Below are 21,634 nucleotides of genomic sequence, written 5' to 3'. Positions count from 1 at the left end.
AAAACTGTTATTTTTTTTCAAAAAGAGTATTCAAATTATTGTCAAAAAATTTAGTTTATAGAATTTTGTAGTTTAAAAAGGTGATGTGGCAAATTTTGGCTATCCAATTTTGATTATTACAATGTGGACCTCTACATTGCTAACCTTAGCAATATCTTAAATGGATAATCAAAAGATGATGTGGCAACTTTTGATTATCTAATTTTGATTATTACATTGCGGATGCTCTAACTAATTAGTTGGAAGCTAATTCTACTTGCCATGTAGGATTTCTAGTTAAGAAATATATTTTTAAGACTTTATCTCACTCATTAAAAAAATATACAAGTGCTTCTACAAGCATACTTGTCTTTAGAAAATGACTAGATTGTCCGGTGTGAAAAGGTATAATTTTATAAGTCTCAAATCTAATTATGACGGATTAAAGTTAAAAGAAAATTTTTAAAAGCAAAATCCAAGTAATTAAAATAAAATTTAAATATTTAATGAAATTTTTATTTACCAAAAATCAGGGTCGTTACATTTAGTTTATGCTTATTGATGGATTTGATACAATAAAATTGTTTTACTTCCCAATTATTCGTACCTGTGTGGTTGCCCAGGCAAACAAAATAATAAGGGGTTTTTGTTTATGAAGTTTGCAATTTGCAGATTGGTTCTAATTGATTGATTAGCAAGCTAGTGATGATTTTCTGGCTTGGTGTTTCAGCTTAATTTATGTCTGCTTTTGTTTGAATTTTTTACTGACTATACAAGTAGGCTTTGTCATTTCAAAAAAGAGAGAGAGTAGGCTTTGTATCTATACATCTGGTTTTATTGGGGATTTGTGTCTTTAAGTTTTTGCTACTTGATCAATTTTGAGGCAATAAAATTGCTCTGCTTTTCAATTATTCGTCCTTTTGTTATTCTTGCCCAGGCAAAAATGTATTTTTTTGTTTTCGTTATGAAGTTTGTGATGATTATGGAGTTCAAAGACGACAAGGATATCGACAAAATTTGGGGCTTCATAAGGTTTGTTTACTCTACCATGGTGTTCTGTCAAAATTTATACCTCTCTTGGGTGAAATTTGGGAGTAGTTATACAGATCTTTGTGTGTAAGGTAAGGTTTGAATCTATACATTTGTATGAGTGCGGTTTTGTGACTAATTACTTGAGGCTACGCCGCTTGATGGATTTGTTGCAACAAATTATGGTTCTACTTTCCAATTATTGGGTCTTTGGTTGTTTTGCTCCGTCAAAGAAAGTACTCCGTAACTTGTAGTTTTTGCTTATGAAAGTACTAGTTATATGATTTGCAGATTGCTGCTGACTTTGTTAGTAGGTTTGTGAAGGTTTTCTGTCATGGTGTTTCAGTTTGGCTTAGGAGTTAGGACTGCTTTTGGTTCAAGTTTGTTTGTTTTGTTTTGTTTTGTTTTGTTTTTTTTTCTGATTATACAGAAAAGGTTTGAATCTATGCAGCTGAAAAAATGGTGACTCGAGTCTTAAGTTGGCTAGTGCTATTTGATTGATTTGATGCAATAATTGTTTTGCAAGAAGTGTTTTTCAAACTTTCTTTATTGCCTTTATCCACACGAATTTACTATGTTGCCTTTGGATGTGTAAAAATTGTATTGAAAAAATGGCAACATAGTAAATTCATATTGATAAAAACAAAATAGGGAGTGTGGATTGTAAAAAAAAAAGAGTTTGGAAATCAGTTAAACGATTTAGCGCTGCATTGGAGTTTAGCCCAATAGTTGTGTAGCACTCCAAAAGAGTTTCTTAGTCCAAGGATGTAACTCGACCTTGGAGTTTGGCCCCATGATCGTGTAGCACTCCAAATGAGTGTGAGGTGTAGGATTCGACTCTTATGATTAGGACGTTGCCCTCTGTAGTAGTCTAACAAATATAAGCATACTAACATCCTGATCCTGTGATCCTATCATCTGGAGGAAAAAAAAGAAAAAGAAAGAACGAACGAACATAACTCAAATGTTTTTCTTTTTCTTATTATACTATTAACGTGTTGGAGAAATCTTCAATACACACCCCTTTAAGGTGCATATCATATGCACTTATTGTGTGGTCTATATTGTGCCGCCTCATAAAAAATTACCTGCTGAACTGGTCATTTATAACATTTTATGTCTATCGTAACTTTTATACAAAAAATTCGTAACTTTTGATTCATAACATTTTTCTTACAAATCATAACATTTTAGTGCATATCGTAACTTTTACGAATGAATCGTAACTTTTTAACAATAGATTCATAACATTTTTAGAATCATAGCATTTTGGTGTATTTCATAACTTTATAAAAAAAAATCGTAACATTTTTAGTTCGTAACATTTTCACTACAGAATCGTAACATTTTAGTCCATTTCATAACTTTTCTATAATCAATTGTGCAATCTATTACTTAATCAATTTTTTTTTGAATGGTAGTACATGCACCTATTGTGTGGTCTATATTGTGCCCCCTCATAAAAAATTACCTGCTGAACCGGTCATTCATAACATTTTATGTCTATCGTAACTTTTATACAAAAAATTCGTAACTTTTGATTCATAACATTTTTCTTACAAATCATAACATTTTAGTGCATATCGTAACTTTGGAATCGTAACATTTTAGTCCATTTCATAACTTTTCTATAATCAATTGTGCAATCTATTACTTAATCAAATTTTTTTTTGAATGATAGTACATGCACCTATTGTGTGGTCTATATTGTGCCGCCTCATAAAAAATTACCTGCTGAACCGGTCATTCATAACATTTTATGTCTATCGTAACTTTTATACAAAAAATTCGTAACTTTTGATTCATAACATTTTTCTTACAAATCATAACATTTTAGTGCATATCGTAACTTTTACGAATGAATCGTAACTTTTTAACAATAGATTCATAACATTTTTAGAATCATAGCATTTTGGTGTATTTCATAACTTTATAAAAAAAAAATCGTAACATTTTTAGTTCGTAACATTTTCACTACAGAATCGTAACATTTTAGTCTATTTCATAACTTTTCTATAATCAAATGTGCAATCGATTACTTAATCAATTTTTTTTGAATGGTAGTACGAGAAGTGCTACAATACACACCCCTTATTTGGGTGTGTATCATATGCACCCTATTTGATTACCATTAGATGCTTGAAAAATGATCTGGACCCTTTAAAATGTTACGATAGGTTACTAACAAAAAACCTATTACCAGTGTAACAGGTAAACCCTGTGAATTAATAGTTGGGCCATAAGTTTGGGTTGAAAGAAAAATTAGGCCCAATTTTATTTTTGATAATTAATTTATGTTAAAAATAATAATTTTATTTTTTATAAACTTTGAAGCTAAAAATATTTCAAGTGAAAATAATTCACTTCTTTAAAATAGGTTCTCAATAATTACTAAAGGAAAAAGATACTATCATTATCATAATGTAATAAAAAGTCAAGTTAAGGCATTTTTTATAGGATTTTTAAAGTGTTTCATATTTGTAGCCAATTTTTTTTAAATTTTTTTGAAATATTATGATGTTTAATATTTTTCACAATATCTTTAATTGCATAGTGAACTTTCACATAAATGGTCCAACTAAAAGGAATAACGAAGTCAATCATCTGTATTAATAAGTAGGAAACACTAACAAAAAAAGTTAATGGGTCATCAAGAGAATGATGGTGACGAGATAAATTTACCAATACATTTTAGGTTATGTGTAAAAGATAACAATATTTAGGACGTGCTATTTATTTTTTAGTCAATAGACGTACTAGTAGTGTTTTGTGAATTAGTGCAAGCATTCGAATTACAAATAACTGATACTCGTATTTGATAATGTGATCGATTACAAGTGTTATCAATACCAATCAATTATGTAATTGAAACCGCAAAGAAATATAATCTATCATGTAATCAATTATTTGTGTTATTCAGAACAATTGATTTTTAAATCTATTGCAATGTTTTTTTTAAACTTATTTCGCAATTGATTAGAGGACTTACTGAGGCCCATCAATTAGCAAATCGATTGAGTAATTGACTTCACATTGTTACCCAATCGTACTCAATTCAATTACAAAATCAATTATATTGTCTAATCGATTACATAATAGAATTGATTACATACTCGATTATGATATCTAATCGAATATGTAATCAATTGCAAAATCAATTACTATATATTTGATTATAATGTGTAATCAATTGAAAAATCAATTATAAAGTCTAATCGATTATGGAATTGAACATTCACATAATAGATTGCATATTTGATTAACTACCAGGGAAAGTCTACAATACACACCACTTAAAAAGGTGTACCATATGCACTTATTTTGTGGTTCATTCATAACATTTTAGAGTGTTTCGTAACTTTTGTTCTAGAATTCATAACTTTTCAGCAACACGATTCGTAACGTTTTCATTATGATTCATAACATTTTGGTGTATCTCGTAACCTTTATATGATTCATAACTTTTTAGCAATACGATTCGTAACATTTTCTCTATAATTCATAACATTTTGAGGGGTGCATATGATACACACCCAAATAAAAGGTGTGTATTGTAGTCTTCCCCACACAAACTAGCCTAGGCGACATCACAGAAAACTAGAAAAGTTTCCAATTAGACAACCACATCAAACTGCCAACGAGTACCAATTTGCAAAATTAAACACTCCACATGCAATAATATTGTATTCGAAACCTATCAATTTAGTCTAAATATTGAACCGTGTCAACACTAAAGACCCATTAAAGACTGATTCTCCCAGGAAAATAGGGTTTTTTTTTTTTCAATCAATAGAAGAGATCATTTACATCATATATGAAGTCAAAGTATAAACGCAGAACACTACATCAATTGTAAGAATGTACGAGATCAACAACCAAACCCTGTTACCCAACCAATACAAGAAATAAACTCATTATATGGTAGAAACATAGAAATAAAGGAAAAACTCATCTAAGGGAAGAACATCCACATGCAGGTGAGAAAATTCAAACTTCCGATCTGTCAGTGAAATGTAAGAGTCTTGACCAACCAAGCTTGTCCCAGTTCATTAGGAAATTAGGGTTTAAATGCCTGTCTTTTATAACTAGTTCTCATGGTAGGACTTGGGAGTATTTAACACTTCACTTGAATGGAAAGCTCACCGCCATAATTAGAGAAGAGGGCGACAATTGGACAAATGGAAGGACAACCTGAAAATGACTGATGCTTTCTTCGGAAGTCGGATGAGTAGAACGTCTTCATCAATAGGATTAGAGTACTTTTCAGAGCCCCGAAATTATTCGAGGTGCGCGCGGTTGGCCCGGATATCCAATTACCCAAAAGAAAAGAAAAAACAAAAGATAAGAGCACAACCAGTCTTTGAGAATCACGAAATTGAAATTAAAACCATTTATCCCATGCTTCTAGATAATCAGCTTTTTTTCTCCATATTTAAACTATTTCGGGAAAATAAGTTACAAGCGCAAGATACGCCAAATATGTCAACAAACAGCTTTTGGGAGGTCTGAAAATAAGGCTACACTAGAGGTTGAAGGTCGCAAATCTGGTGGAGTGGAAAGGGAGGATCAAAGTAGGAGCCATTGAGAATTGCATTAGCAGTGAGTTTGTTTGCAGCCTCAGTGGCATGTATTCCATCCCAACTCACATAGTTGTATGGGTCACCACAAGCTGTTGCTGTGAGAGTGCTCCCATTAATCACCTTGGTGTTTCCACAGTACACCTTTGGGTCAAAGTTGTAGGCATTAGCCCCATATCCACAACATGCTCTGGTTCCATACTTCAACCCTGTTCCATAACACCATCAAACATATGATAGTAAACTCATAAGAGTGAGTAACAACATAAAGGTAGGTAGGTCGATCAATTATGTATGCTACCAAAACCTAAACAATAAGGAGAGAGAAACCGTAACGACAAATAAAAAGTTATGGATGAGGCTGCGATACTTTTTGGGATCGATGCACCTTGTTCTGAGCTTGTCAAAGTTGTGTTAGTGGTGTTTGTCATAGGTTGTACGTCTAGTTTTGCTTTTATTAGCTCAATCTGAGAATCGCCGATTTTGATGCTTTTGAATTGTGAATCACTTTTAACAAATCTACTACTACTTTTGTCCCAAGTTTTAGTCCCTCTTTGAGAATCCAACTATTCAGGGGAACAACATCAATGTTGTTTGACCGAGTACAAGTTGTCAAAATTGCCCTCCTCTTTTAATATGCGGAGCTACGAATCAGTTTAAAAGAGAAATGATAGAAAAGAAAATCCATCAATCTTTTCACCTTAACTTGTCAAAATGGACATGAATTGTGGGACGTCAAAAATAAAATAGTGGACCAAAATAACAGTACAAAATGGATGGTTTGTTAGAATCATACCATGTGGTATGGGGTGCTGGAAGAGTTCTAACAACACAGCATGAGTGTCCACATATATGACAGAAGCATCTGGGATTGCTTGTCTAGTTTGGGTTAAGGCTGCCTTGAGCATGTTGTTATAGTCCACCACTGCATTGTTGTAGGAAACCATGCACCCAAAGGCATCAAGGTCGGATCTATTGTGTGGAAGCTCCACCAGAAACGCGGGGTAACAACCCACTGGAGCAAGATTAAGTACCAGGAAAGTTCGCCCACCTAGCACGTATAAATCCTTGACATCCCACAAACACCATGGTTGATATTTACGAAAACAAACTGATAGAACAATGAAAATCGCTATAGGAAATTAATTATGGATGGTTTAGACTCAAACTGGTTTAGCGGAATCACCACCGGAATGAATTCAAGTCGCGCATTGATTATTGTACGACTACAAGCGTAAGTTAAGTTATACTTTATATGTATATATGTAGCTTTGTTCATGCGAAAATAAAAGCACGGAAACAAGCCAAAAAAGGTGCACATAATACTCAAATAAGATGGTTGCCACATGAGTGTTGAACAACTATTTTGAGTGTTTTATGCACTTTTCTGTGTATGAAACTGCAAATTGTGACATAGTATAAGCTAGTTGCTGAAGTGCATGAAACTCCCTTTCTCTCTAAGGTTTTTTTCTTAAATTTGAGGTGTGGAATTACTCACCTTAATGGTGCCTGCAATTTGGGCAACCACTTGAGGAAGATACTGCTTAACTCCTTCTATACCAAGAGAAGCCAAGTTTCGAGTGAAGTCATTCTGACCAATGTAAAACGTGTACAGTGATTTCCCAAATATACCTGGTGGTGGAAGTTTCCCAAATATTCCTGAAATCAAGAATCTAAGTTATGTACATTACACAAGTAAACAATGTTATCAGTGATTTCTATACACTATTACCGAATGAATAACCCACCGTAGAGTCTTTGTTTGGATCTTGAATTTATGAGAAAACGGGATTTTAAGGGTACGTAATTCATCTCACGTTTTCCTCGGCCATTTTTTTTTTTTTTTTTTGCGGAATTCACAGTAAATTCAAGATCCGAACACTGCCTTGAAGGATATCTCATTCGAGTTCTGAATGAAATAATCATTCCTTGAGTATGTATTACCTTTCGTGTGAGATTCATCAACTTTGGACTTGAATTGCTTCATTTGGTTGAGCTGAATGGCCAGAGAAAAAGGGCTGACCCCAGTGACAAACAAGGAAGTCTTGGGCAGCAGCACCGTAGATGCCAATGTTGCAAAATTGGCTCCATGTTTGTAATCAGACCCAATGGATTGCAAATATGGGCTCAAAAATGGCAACCCTATCGCTTGAGCTGCCAAGAATAAAAACACAAGGCTAATTTTTAATTAATGGTAATTAGCAAGTAATTTAATTAGTGGCTTATTTTCTGGCACCCTTGATGTCATCCCATTCCGAAGCTTAATTATGTGTTTTCTGATCAATAGGAAACTTATATGTTTCAACAAATTTAAGGCATAAACCTAACACATGACGTATATATATGCAATAAGAATTCAGAAAATGAAGAAATCAAAAGCTCAATCGGGCAACATGCCCGATCTACGATGTGGGCTACGTGTACTGTTGTAACGATTGTGTCGTGTGGTTAAGAATTTCCTTAACATACATCAAAGTTGTGTTACTCCTTCCCTGCGAGTCTGGAAAAATTACCAATAGCCTTATTATTGTACGTGAAACGCTTAGCTTTGTTTACAGTACTATATCTCAAATTCAAAATCCAACGAAAGAGGGATCGAAATTAATCTTTGAAAAATGAGTCTCGTGAACAAACATAACTTGGTAGTATCTATTACCGACCAACAAAAAATCCTAATTGCGGTTGTGGGGTAAGAAAGAAACAATTTCGATCGTCTCTCACTAAACCAATAATTGTTTCCAGCTGGAGAAGAAATTTGGAAGCGTGCTTAGCCTAGCTTGGACTGCCTCGCAGTGGAATTGGAATTAATCCAAGAACAGGGCATGGCATGGACCATCCCAACGTACTACTCTACCAGCTACGCCTTTTTGTCTTTTGGAGAACAAACAAACAAACAAACAAACTTTAATGGGTCTAACCAGACACTTGGAGAGGAAACAAAAAACCCATCCCACTCGAAATCTTACCTTGCTATCTTTACTTCCTTTTTCTCTCTTATCATTTTTACGAATTATCAACCTCTTGTTTTAGATTAGATGTTCAAAAAGAACTTGCTAGGGATGAGACAAGGTAAAAGTTTGATTCTATTTGCTCAATTAATTGTTTATCCGCCTGTCAAATGTGTGAACATAATTGGCTTCAACATTGTAAAGAGAGGGATAAGAAGGTCAAGAGCGGACCCATTTAAGGGGCCCTCTCTAGTGGCAAGCTCAAGCAATGTTTATCAGGTAGTCAACATAAGACTTGAATGATCATTAAAATAAAAAATAAAAAACTCATAAGACTTGAATTTTATCAACCATGCAACCTAGCTCATCAAATGTCATAATCAGAGATGAACTCTGCTAATAATAATAATACAAGTATTGACAACCAATTAAGTAAAAGTTTAGAATTCTAATCAACGTATTTTAAACTTTGTTTGCTTTGCTGCTTAAGTCATTCCCATTATCAATAGGAATTAATGTATGTATTTTTCAATACATGCACTCAGTCAAACAATCAATCTATTGATTTAGTTTACATGTAGAGCCCCATTCAATCTTTTGGAATGACTTTCAAACCCTTAAGTACATGTTCAAAATTAGAGTAGTGTCTAAATTTCTTGCATATATGTATGTTGATATTTATTCACATTGTTTGTTTAGAGTGGTAAACTTAAGACCACCTTTTTCTCCTAGCACAAATCTTCCTATTCATCACAAATTGAAGTTATTTGTATGGGCACCTACAAAAAAAAATTGCAATCAATTGAAGGAGAGACCTTGGCAATGGAGCTTCAGTGGTGCGTCACGATTTGACCATGCTTCGGTGGACGTGGTCGCCGGAGGTGGTGATGGGGTCGGCGGTGGCGGTGGCGGTGGCGATGGGTCTGTCCTCCTCCCCCTCTCTCTCTTCGAACTCAAACCAAAACAAACTGAGTTTTGAATTTGGGGATTTTGTTCCCCTTTTCCTTTTCTTTTGTTTTCTGCTTAAAAATTGGTGGAGACTAGTGATGTTGTAAGTATGCTGTTGCTTCTTGTGGTAGGCACCGTAGCATTTTTTAAATAGTATAAACTGCAAAATATGACTAAAATCACCGTCTTCTTATAAATCTTTTTAATAAATAATGTCCCTAATGTAACTTTTCAAATCCGCCACGGCAAAGGGCACTGGTATGAAGTATGAATGGGTTCCAAGGCAAGAGTTGGTCCAGTGGTCAACGCATGAGATTTAGGAATTTGTTTACTTCTAAAGTTTCTGGTTCAAAATCTTTCAAGTGCTATCAAGTATCAACTCATTTGGAGCTAGTTTATACGGAGCAAATTATTGGGCTCCCCGAAAGTGGGTGGTGGAATTGGGGGCCTCCCGTATTAGTTGAGGTACACGTAAGCTGACCCGGACATATGAGTTTAAAAAAAAAAAAAAAAACAGATCTCAAGTACATGACAAATGCAGCAACACACACGTGTAAACAAAAGTGTCAGGTTAGCTATCATCGGCTCCAACCAATACGATTCCCCCTCCTAATTAGATACAGTAAATAAACCGTTTGGTTGCAAAGAAAATGCAAGAAAGCTTGGCTGCTTATGTGCGGGTTTGTGTTCGTACTGAGACTTGGGGCAACAATTTCTCTGTTTGTTTCAACAGAACAGAAAAATAGTGGAGTACTCTTACTAATGAAGTTGAAAAAAGGACAGAAATTAATAACTGGACCAGCTAGCTGATATATACCAGTAATACAGTACTACTTATGTAGGACGGCAGGCATGACTCGCTCACAAGAAAAAAGAGAGAGAAATGAATTTACAAAAAGGGAATGAAATCAGAAAATTACTGTACCTAAGAAATCAATCATGAGCCTTCCATCAGTAGCCCTGCCAACCGGTTTCCTGAAGTAGGTCATTCCATAAGGCAATGACTCGGCTGGAAAAGCAGCGTAAAACCCGCCGGTGTCAGAATTCGAGTCACCAAAGTTGAAAATAGCTTCGAAAGCACACTTGCAATCGCATAGCCTCCGCCCCCCTGAAATGGCCATAAACAACATCCAAGCCACCATCATGACTCGCCGGAATGTGGCGGAGTAGTGTTTCCATGGCCGAATGTCCATTTGGGAGGAGTGAGGTTTGTTTGTTGTTACTCAAGTGTTACAAGTAGTACTAGGAGTATAAGAATGCCCGCAATGGTAATCCACTGATGGGAACGTGTATATATATATATACACATCTATATCCTTATCTCTATTATGTACTGTATTGTCTATGTATGAATGAGTCCAACACTTACCAGAGGAGAGACGTGACAAAGTAAACACGGTGATGCTGGAAGTAAAATTTGAAGAAATATGAAATTTACAATTTTTCTGAGTAGAATAACATATTGTTAATTTCAAAAGCAATCACTCTGGGCGGCCAATGAATGGCCCACAAAAATTAGTTGAGTGCACATAAAAATAACCGTCCAAATTGACGAGAATACGGGGACCGAATAAATGACGATAGCAGGGATACTAATTAGGGAGGGAGGGATGGAACTGGAGCTCTAAATTAATTACCATATGTTAGATCATGAATTTTCGTAGAAACTTACTTTTTCTTAAAACAAATACTCCTACTAATTAGAAATAATGTAGATCGATCAAGTTATCGAACTTATGTACATGCCTCCATATATGTAGGGAGGTATTTCCGAGCACGTACAATTAGTTGCCGAACACGTGATATTCGGGAGCACGTGGTAAATACGACAGGACTTACCGCCGGGCAGTTCGATGAACAGCGATATGGACCAATGATATGGGAAGTCATTGATCCATGCAATCTATTCGGCAAATTAAGGGCCAATGATATGACAAGTCATGGCTATAAACTGACTGTTCGGCAGTTAGAGACATTCCGATTACATGGACCAAGATACATGTGAAGTAACTGGTCCAAACAGTCTGCTCGGTTATGATACAGCCGAACAGTTGAAGTAAGAACCTAGCACGAAATACGAGTGATGACAGGACAGTCATCATGCAAGGCAATAGTCTAAATAATTGATGAAGGACCAGTTACAAGTGAAGTGATTGGTCCGGACAGTCTGTTCGGCTATGAGATAGCTGAACAGAGAAAGAAATCCGATCAGATGTTGGACTAAAAGGAACATTCTAGAAGGGTCCAGAAACAGTGGTATTCCGTTAAGGAATAAGATCCCGAGAATATAGGGTTTGAAAAAAGATACCCAACGAGAATGGGATGTTCGGTCAGTAATGGAAAAGAATCCTAAAAGGACTCTTTTCCATAAACTGATAAAGGAAACGAGAATCCTTGATATCCTGAGTTTCCTATACGAGTTGGGAATCCTATGGCAATAGGGATGCTTGGGCGCCAAGCATCCGAATGTCTATATAAACAGAGTAAGCCTAGAGGTAAAAGGTACGCAATACTTTGCATTCTTGCTTTCCTACTGATAATTAGGGTTTAACTGCTAATACGTGATACTAACTTTGGCATCGGAGGGCCTTTGCCACGAGAGGCAGAGGTGCGCTCACCCCCTGTCTATTTTGCAGATTAGGGTTCCGACGACGAATTAGGGTTCCGGTGAAGAGGCACGAGAAAGCCGTTGCAAACCAGTTGATCAGAAAGCATCAATTGTTTTCATCCCCCTACAATTGGCGCCGTCTGTGGGAAACGAAGCAACTCTTTAGAAAAATAAGTACGATGGAAGAAGATCCAGCTACTCCATTTAGTCCAAAGGACCAGTTGGGTGGGGGAAGAGATAAATCCCCACCAGGCGCTCCGAGAAAGCCAACTGGTAGACATGACAGAAGTAACTCCAAAGAAAAAAGAGACAAAACTGCTACTGGCTCCACGAAAAGGAGTAGGTCTCATCGAAGAGAAGAGTCAGTTACCCGTTCAAAGAACATACACGATGATGACGATGTCCTTGATAAGAAGAGAAGGGAAATCGAGGAGTATGCTCGTTTAATTAAAAAACGAGAGTATGAGATACAAGAGTTGCAACGGGTACGAGAGCACCCAGAAGATTCTGGACTCTCTCGTAGGCATTCCCAAAGAGATGGAAGGACGCTGGTAGTCCATAGGCAGACCCATTCACGAAGAAGAAGAAGCAAAAGTCCTGTCATGGGGCGTTATGAGGCTTCTCCACGAAAAAGGGGAAGAAGAAGTAAAAGCCGAACAGAAGAGAGAAGGGTTTCTTCACGAAAAGGGAGAAGCAGAGACAGAAGTTCCACCCCCGAAGAGGAGGGAACAAGGAAACATCATCGAGATAGGTATGAGAGACCTGATGCTGATTGGGCCAAAGCCGCGGCTCACAAATCCAAGGAGTTCGAGGATGGGACAGTGACTGCACGTGAAGCAGCACGTAAGGCATTAAGTAATATTGCGGCCTCCCCATTTACAAAGAGGCTACAGGAGGCTAGGTTGCCGAGCAGAGTGAAGCACGGTGCATTCGTACTTTACGAGACAAATACGGATCCCGTGGCTCACATACAGCATTATCAACAGGCTATGTTTATGCATGAAGGGGATGATTCCATCTTGTGCAAGATGTTTCCCTCCAGTCTTGGCAAAGTGGCCTTATCCTGGTTCCATAAACTGGCCCCACGATCCATACGAGGGTAGAGGCAGTTGGCCGAGGAATTCACTGCTCGATTCTTGACAAGCAGAAAAGCCCCAAAGACCTTTGAGAGTCTTTCCACCATGAAACAGGAGGAGAACGAGCAGATCAGGGATTATGCAAAGAAGTACTGGGAGACTTTCAACGAGATTGAAAGTTGCAGTGAGGAGTACGCAATTGCTACCTTCAAGACTGGTCTGCCTGTTCGGGGAGAGTTGCGTCGTTCATTGAATAAACATCCGGTAGCCACACTGGTTAAATTGATGGAACGGATAGAGCAACACGCCAGAATGGAGGATGACATACTCCGTGAGGATGGCAGGACGGTTGCCGAACAGCCAAAGGCACCTGCCAAAAAGGTGGATAAGCCAGAACCCAAGACTTATAGAGAGAGAAGGGAATATGGGCAGGCTAAGAAAGAGCCGTACAAAAATAAGCAAGCTCCTGATCCAAAAGCTTTCTTTTCTATCACTACGGTTTGGAAGGAACCAATATACAGGATCCTTTATCGAATAAAGAATCAGCCATATTTCAAGTGGCCCCCGAGTCTAGGTGGAGACAAGGATGCAAAACGTGCTGCGAATCAGCACTGCAGTTATCACAAAGATTGGGGCCACATGACCGAGGATTGTGAGATGTACAAAAGGCACCTTGATGATTTGGTCTCTCGGGGCTATCTCAAGGAATTTATCCAGGAGGATCCTAAGGAGAAAGGGAAAGCAATGGAGTTGGGTTACGAACAAAACCCTAAAGGTGTGATCCATATGATACATGGGTTGGCTACACCTTATACGAGGAATGAGGTGAGGCTGCTGCAAAGGCAAGTCAGACACGATCAGCATGTGATGCGTTTGGTAAATAAGAGAGGACGAGAGAATGATATGTGCAACGAGAGCATAGCATTCACTGACGATGACTTGGGGGAGGTCCAAATACCCCACAACGATGCATTGGTCGTAACCCTACGAGTTGGAGAGTATGACATCGAGAGAATTCTAGTGGACTCAGGAAGTTGTACAGAGGTGTTATACTACGAAGCGTTCAAGAAGCGGGGCTGGCCCAAACAGACTTAGAGCAGTCTACAACGCCTCTCATTGGGTTTGGTGCAGGAGCAGTCTGGCCCCTTGGGAAGGTAACGTTACCTGTTCGGGCTGGGTCAGTAGTGTTGAGAACAGATTTTTTGGTGGTCAATGTCCCTTCTTCCTATAACGCGATTATAGGGAGGACGTGGTTGCACAAGATGAGAGCAGTCTCCTCGACTTATCACCAGATGGTGAAATTCCCAGGTTCAAATGGGATTGAAGTCCTTAAAGGCAACCAGAAGGTGGCACAACAATGTTTGATTTCCATCATCAAAACAGCCCCAAAGGCCCTCCATGTTCATACATTAGAAGTACCAGATCAACCAACCATCGAGGATGTTGGAAGAAGCCCGGCTGAAAAAGTGGTTGAAGGATTGGAGAAGATTCAGATCAACGAGATTGATCCTGAAAGATATTTTTTAATTGGGGAATCACTACCAGCAAACGAAAAGGCTGAGTTGATAAGATTCCTAAAGGACTATATTGATGTTTTTGCATGGGTGCCAGAGGAAATGCCCGGGGTAGATGCAGATGTGATCTGTCACTATTTAAACATTGACCCTCAGCACAAGCTGATCATTCAGAAAAAACGAAGGGCAGCCGTGCAGCATGTAGACGCAGTGATTGAGGAGGTCGATCGTTTACTGGAGGCCAAGGCAATACGTGAAGTCTATTACCCAGAGTGGTTATCCAACACTGTTGTGGTAAAGAAGAAGAATGGGAAGTGGCATGTCTATGTGGACTTCACAGACCTAAACAAAGCGTGCCCTAAGGACAGTTTTCCTTTGCCCAGGATTGACCAATTGGTTGATGCAACCTCTGGTTACGAGCGAATGAGTTTTCTCGATGCATATCGAGGATATCATCAGATTGCTATGTTTGAACCTGATCAAGAGAAGACTTCGTTTATTACACCACGAGGGTTATACTGCTACAGTGCCATGCCGTTTGGGCTGAAGAATGCTGGGGCTACGTACCAAAGACTTGCAACCATTATGTTCAAAAAGCTCATTGGAAAAACTTTGGAAGTTTACATAGATGATATGGTGGTAAAGAGTCGAGAAAAAAGAGGGCATATTACTGACTTAAAAGAAGTATTCAAAATCTTAAGAAAGTATAAACTAAAACTCAACGCCTCGAAGTGTGCGTTTGGAGTTGGTTCAGGAAAGTTCCTAGGCCATTTGGTAACCATGAGAGGGATAGAGGCAAATCCCGATCAGATTGATGCCTTGCAAAGACTACAGAGTCCCAAAACTACCAAGGAAGTCCAGAGGCTGACTGGAATGGCAGCGGCACTTAACAGATTCATCAGCAGGTCAAGCGATAAGTGCAGACCCTTTTTTCAGCTATTAAAAAAGAGGGAAGGATTTGAATGGGGAGCAGAATGTGAGCAAGCTTTCCAAGACCTGAAGAAGTACCTGGCCGAACCCCCACTGTTGTCAACTCCACAGCCAGGTGAGTCTTTAATTCTGTACTTAGCTGTTTCCGAGCATGCAGTAAGTGCAGTCCTGTTGAGGGATTTGGGGATCGAACAAATCCCTATTTATTATGTTAGTAAGACATTGTTGGATGCAGAAACGAGATATCTGCCTTTAGAAAAACTTGTCCTGGCACTTAGGACAGCCACAAGGAAATTGCCACACTACTTCCAAAGCCATAAGGTTGTGGTTTATACTGAGTTTCCATTAAAATCGTTGCTACGAAAGGCAGACTTTTCGGGAAGGATCTCGACATGGTCCGTGGAGTTAAGCCAGTACGATCTCGAATATCAGCCACGCACAGCAATCAAAGGCCAAGTGTTGGCTGATTTTGTGGCAGAATTTTCACCCACTGTGGCTCCCCTACCTCTTACGAGAAAGGAACAGGTGACTGAGACATCATCCATGAAGGATCAACCTTCAGCCGAACAGGATCCCACGGAGTGGAAGCTATTCGTTGACGGATCAGCATGTAATACTGGTTCTGGAATTGGGTAGTTCTATTTCCTCCTCAAGGAGTTCTGATTGAACTATCTGTTCGGCTTGGATTCAGTGCAACGAATAATGTAGCTGAATATGAGGCACTCCTGGCTGGATTGAGGAGTGCAAAAACCCTTAAAGCAGAACGGGTTAGGGTGTATTGTGATTCCCAGCTTGTGGTAAATCAGCTGTCCGGCGAGTATGAAACCCGAAATGAAAAGATGTTGGCTTACGCGCAGGTGGCCAAGGACTTGCTTGATACCTTCGAGAGGGTGTATATTGAGCAAATTAGTTTTGGACAGAATGCTCATGCAGATTCTTTAGCTTGGTTGGCTGCAGCTGTACCAACCGAGTTCAAAAGAAAGGTGTCAGTCGAATATCTGAATAAGCCGAGCATTGGGAGGAGTGAAGACTTAGTCTTGGACGTGAACCAAGGACCAAGTTGGATGGACCCAATCATGGAGTTCTTACGAGACGAGATACTCCCTTCTGACAAAAAGGAGGCCCACAAGATAAGGGTCAAATCTGCCAGGTTTTGGCTGTCTCCAGAGGGTAAGTTATACAGGAAATCCTTTACAGGCCCATATTTACTATGTGTACATCCTGAGATGGTACAAAAGTTCCTTCATGAAATCCACGAGGGAACATGTGGGAGCCATGCTGGAGGCAGATCAATTGCCCACCGAGCAATTACTCAAGGCTACTGGTGGCCACACATGCAAGAAGATGCAAAGGTGTATGTGAAGATTTGTGAGAAGTGTCAAAAATTCTCACCAATGATTCGAACACCCGCCGAGGATCTCGTGCCTTTGACAAGTCCCTGGCCTTTTGCTCAATGGGGGATGGATATCGTGGGTCCATTGCACAAAGCAACTGGGAATCGAAAATTCTTGCTTGTAGCAACTGACTATTTTACAAAGTGGATTGAGGCAGAACCACTGGCCAAAATCACTGAACCTATGATAGAAAGGTTCGTGTGGAAAAGCATCATCACTCGCTTTGGGGTCCCTTATTCATTGATCACAGACAATGGATCCCAATTTCAGAAGAAATTCAAGGCTTTTTGTGCCCAGTATGGAATAAGAAATTATTATTCCACCCCAGCCTACCCTCGGAGTAATGGGCAAGCAGAGGCGTCTAATAAAACTATCCTTGACGGGATCAAGAAACGGCTGGACAAAACCAAAGGGAAGTGGCCTGACGAGTTACCATTGGTTTTATGGGCACACCGAACAACGCCTAGGAGGTCTACGGGAGAGACCCCCTATTCATTAGCTTATGGAACAGAGGCCGTCATACCTTTGGAAGTCGGTTTGCCGACCAACAGGACTGTTTTGGTTGAAAGTGGAGGCAATGACAGGGCCCTTGAAATCGAGCTTGATCTCGCTGAGGAGAGGAGAGAAAGGGCATTGGTCCATCTGGCTTCCTACCAGGAGCAGCTAATGAAGAGCTATAACAAGCATGTTCACCCTCGAGAGTTTGGTGTTGGGGACCTCGTACTACGAAAAGTGCTCGGCAACACTAAGGTGGCCAACGAAGGCAAGCTGGGGGCCAACTGGGAAGGCCCGTATAGAGTAACTGAGATTGTAGGCATAGGAGCCTATAGATTGGCAGATTTGGAAGGTGATCCAATCCCAAGGCCTTGGAATGTTCATAATCTACGAAAGTTCTTTGTTTAGAAGTATTAAAATCTGTCTTAGATTTGCACTACGTGATTGTGTGGGAATTACGAATATAATTCCCTTGTTCTAGTTTTTGATTATTTTTAGTTACAAAGGGGTACGTATACAACCCTCTTGAGTTTTACAGATTCTGAATAAAATCACTTTCTAGTATAACTGTTGGTATTTGTTTTAAATACGAACTACGAGATTGGTTTCCCTCATTCGTATTGGGGAGTAGGGTATACCATTAAGTACGTGACACTTAAACACAAGTATGAAACACTTGTGTGATTTTCAAAAAAGTTAAGTACGTGACACTTAAACACAAGTATGAAACACTTGTGTGAGCACACTTTGTATGCCTTGTTTAAGTACGTGACACTTAAACGCAAGTATGATTCTTTAAAGTACGTGAAACTTAAACAAAAATACAAGTATGAAAACACTTGTATGAAATTTAAAGTACGATACACTTGGAAAAACAATTGGCTTGTATATGATGGCCACAAACTATTGAAGTACGAGAAACTTAGACCATTTTTTTCAGTACGTGATACTTAACAAGTATGAAACACTTGTATGGAATTTTAAGTACGTGAAACTTAACGAATACAAGTACGAGACACTTGTAAATGTTTATTGGCTTGGCTTGAAAACATAACGAGTATATGTTAGCCACATTTATTCAAGTACGAGAAAACTTAAACACGTTAAGTACGTGAAAATTATAAATATCTGTTCTTAAAGTATGTGAAACTTAAAAGAACACCTATATGATTACATGAACCTTACAAGTGTTTGTACGAAAACACTTGAAGGATTTGAGGACGAATACAAGTATGAATACACTTGTATGTACTAAACAACAGTACGAGACACTGGGAATCAAATGTTTTTAAGTACGTGAAACTTAGATTCAGTACAATGAAATCATGTTTGTAGGATCTGCTCGAGTACGAAATACTTATGCAGACACAAAATATATGATTAAACTGATCAAACGTACGAAATACTTAGATAAAACTGATCTGCATCCAAAAATGCAACAAACGAGGGAAGCCGAGCAAAAGTATAGTTAAGCCACGAAGGGCCGAATACCTGTGTTATCAAATTAGAGAAAGTACTGGTACCACGCAGGGTAAAGAAGCTATGGTCGTGCAAGACCAACCCAATGATTGAAACCAAAAAACTACCTGCTTGCTTTTTTAGTCTAGGTTCTGAATCTCAGGAGGGACATCAGCCTCAGCAATAGCAGCAGCAGCAGCAGTTTGTACCTCTGGGACAACAATCTCAGTGGTCACTTCCAGAACAGATGATTGATCAACATCATCTTGTGATTCTATCTGTATTTCTTCATCAACGTCTGCAAAGTCGTCGATTTGTTGATCAACATCGTCAGTAGGAGCTGTAATTTGACGACTTGGTAGATCATTCTCAACCCAAAGGGGAGAATCTTCAGCAACTCCTACCTTTGTAAGGCACGATTCCCAGCAGGCAATCCAGATCTGATCTTGAATGGCAGGCATCGGCTCGACGTAGTTAACAGTTGTGGAATCAAAACCCCTCTGGTACCCATCTTCGTAGGCAGCTTTCTTGGCACTGTCAATTTCTGACAAAGCATGATTGAGGCCTTCTTCGGCAACTTCGAGTTTGCCTTTAGCTTGATTGAAGTCAGACTTGGCTTTGTCTCTTTCTCTTTCCAACCTGGTGATTGTTCGAAGCATTCGGGTGTTGTCATTCATCAGCCTGACTCTTTCAGTATCAGCTTCTTGGTATTTTTTGCCCAGAGTAGCCATCTTTTGAATGAACTGCGGAAATACCATATGTAGGTTATAATTTTTTAACCAACACAAAGGGAGGGCTTGAAAAACAAAGAAGAAGTTTTTGTTACCTTAATTCCATTGACGAGACCAGTAGACACCAGCCGATCAGGAGAAGACAAGGACTCTTTTTGCAAATCAACAGGGAGCATTAACCCTTGAGCCAAGGCTAGTGCAGTCTCTGATGAACTGGCACTATCTCCGACATGTACATGATGGTCTCCTCTAATAAGAGGAGGAGTCCATGTCTGAGGAAGGATTTGAGCAGTTGGTGAATTGGGATGATGAGTTTCAGTATCTGCTTGAGAAGCAGTACTATCATGGTCATCTACCCTTGGACGTTTATCTCTATGAAGGTCAGCAGCCTCTGTAGTGGCGTCCACTTCTCGAGGGGAAGATGATGACCGTACGGACCCCCCTATTACGACGAGATCGTGGGGGAGGGGCCCCAGTTGAGGCCACCCGCCCAGTCCCACGTCCCCGAGAAGAGACGGTGACGAGGGAGCTGAGATTTAGGGGCTGGCGTGTGATAGTGCTTGAGATAGGAGGAGATGGAGAAAAACCTGAAGACGAGGATTGGCTAGTCACACGGCTCGGAGCTGGCTGTTCGGGTAATGGTTGAGAGGAAGCCTGACTCCATGAGGATCTTCGAACTCTCACTCGTGGTAACGGAACTCCTTCAGAAATTGGGATTTCACCCAGTTGACCAGCTACTGTCACTCCAATGTTAGCTCTTGTGCTCCTAAGCTGGGGAGCAGTGGAGGTGGAAGCAGTACTGGTGCTGGGGTGAGTGAGCCTTCTGTCTATAACCCCTCTATATGAAGGGTCGTATCCCAGAAGTACTTCTGCGTTACGACCCCGACCAGCTGTAGAAGTGCCTGGTTCGCCTGTATATTTCAGAACCTTGTTGATGTCCTCTGTTCGGATGTTGCTCGGAACGCGTCTGGGACGATAGTTAGCGTTTTCAGCTGCCAGATCAAAATTGAAACAACAAGATTAGACACATGCAAAGGCTACGAGAAAGCAGAAAACGAAAATATTACAAACTTATAAAAATGAGGAGTATTACGTGGGTATCCCCATATGTGGGGGCAGTGGAGCCCCACCACTTGACCATCCTCTTCTAGTGGTTCGAAAGCTCCAGTAACGTATAAGAAGTCAATCTCATGATCCCGAGCAGAATCCGGCAGGTTGAGCACGAGACACTTTTTTGCCCTTCTTACTTTGAAATAGAAGGTGTTATATTCAGGGTTTAGTACAATACTGTACCACCACTGAATATCCCAGATCCCTAGCTGGGTCCCTAGAATCCTATTCAAAGCAACTACTCCATTTATCAGCCTAAATACATTTGTTGATACTTGCATAGGAGTGAGGCGGTACCAATTTAAGATCTGACGAAGGAGTGGATGAAGGGGAAAACGGACTCCACCTTCAACAATTGCTACGATAGGGATACACATTCTGTCCCATGAGCCGCTATCCCTATCTGCTCCTAGAGGGGCGAGTTCGAGACCTACGTTATCAGGAACGTTGTAATCCGTCCTAAATGCCGCCATTGCGGCGGGGTTATCACAGAACTTCCTAAACTTACTGGGTCTAGGAGAGATGTCATGTTCATCCGCCATGGATATACTCGAAGGAAACGTAAACGTAAGAATGGGCGTGACTGAAACCTTAGAAATGACCAAAATCTGAGAATGAAATCTCAGATGAAAACCTAAGCAGAAGAAATGGAGTTAGAACGAGAATCTTACAACGATACCGTGATGATTTCCTGGAATGCAATTGAATTTGCAGATGGCGGCGATGGCGGAAAGCTTAGAGAGAAAGACAGAAAGTTCGAATGTTTTGGGTGAAAAACCAAAAGGAACCCTTTCAAGAGTTTGAGGGTGACGGAGATAAAACGTCTCCTCTCACGCC

The 21,634-nt window shown here is 39.5% G+C and overlaps 2 protein-coding genes across 3 annotated transcripts in view; one reads left to right on the top strand and one right to left on the bottom strand.

The window, feature by feature from the left end:
• LOC131308144 (uncharacterized) overlaps positions 1–21,634 on the top strand; it is a 77,096-nt gene that overhangs the window by 35,080 nt on the left and 20,382 nt on the right. The gene's annotated exons all lie outside the window — the stretch shown is intronic.
• Positions 5,414–10,751, bottom strand: LOC131308129 (GDSL esterase/lipase At4g01130). 2 transcript variants are annotated; one of them, XM_058334951.1, is made up of 5 exons: positions 10,407–10,751; positions 7,530–7,739; positions 7,084–7,244; positions 6,382–6,652; positions 5,414–5,794 (listed from the first exon to the last, which is right to left on the bottom strand). In XM_058334951.1, exons 1-5 carry the CDS (start codon positions 10,672–10,674, stop codon positions 5,526–5,528), a joined length of 1,179 nt encoding a protein of 392 aa, XP_058190934.1. In that variant the 5' UTR covers positions 10,675–10,751; the 3' UTR covers positions 5,414–5,525. The 2 variants fall into 2 exon arrangements, with proteins under 2 accessions (XP_058190934.1, XP_058190938.1); XM_058334955.1 differs by lacking the exon at positions 7,084–7,244 and having other exon boundaries at positions 6,382–6,636; positions 10,407–10,718.

Source organism: Rhododendron vialii, chromosome 1a, assembly GCF_030253575.1.
Source record: "Rhododendron vialii isolate Sample 1 chromosome 1a, ASM3025357v1".
Classification (NCBI taxonomy): domain Eukaryota; kingdom Viridiplantae; phylum Streptophyta; class Magnoliopsida; order Ericales; family Ericaceae; genus Rhododendron; species Rhododendron vialii.
This window is presented reverse-complemented; position numbering and strand designations above follow the sequence as displayed.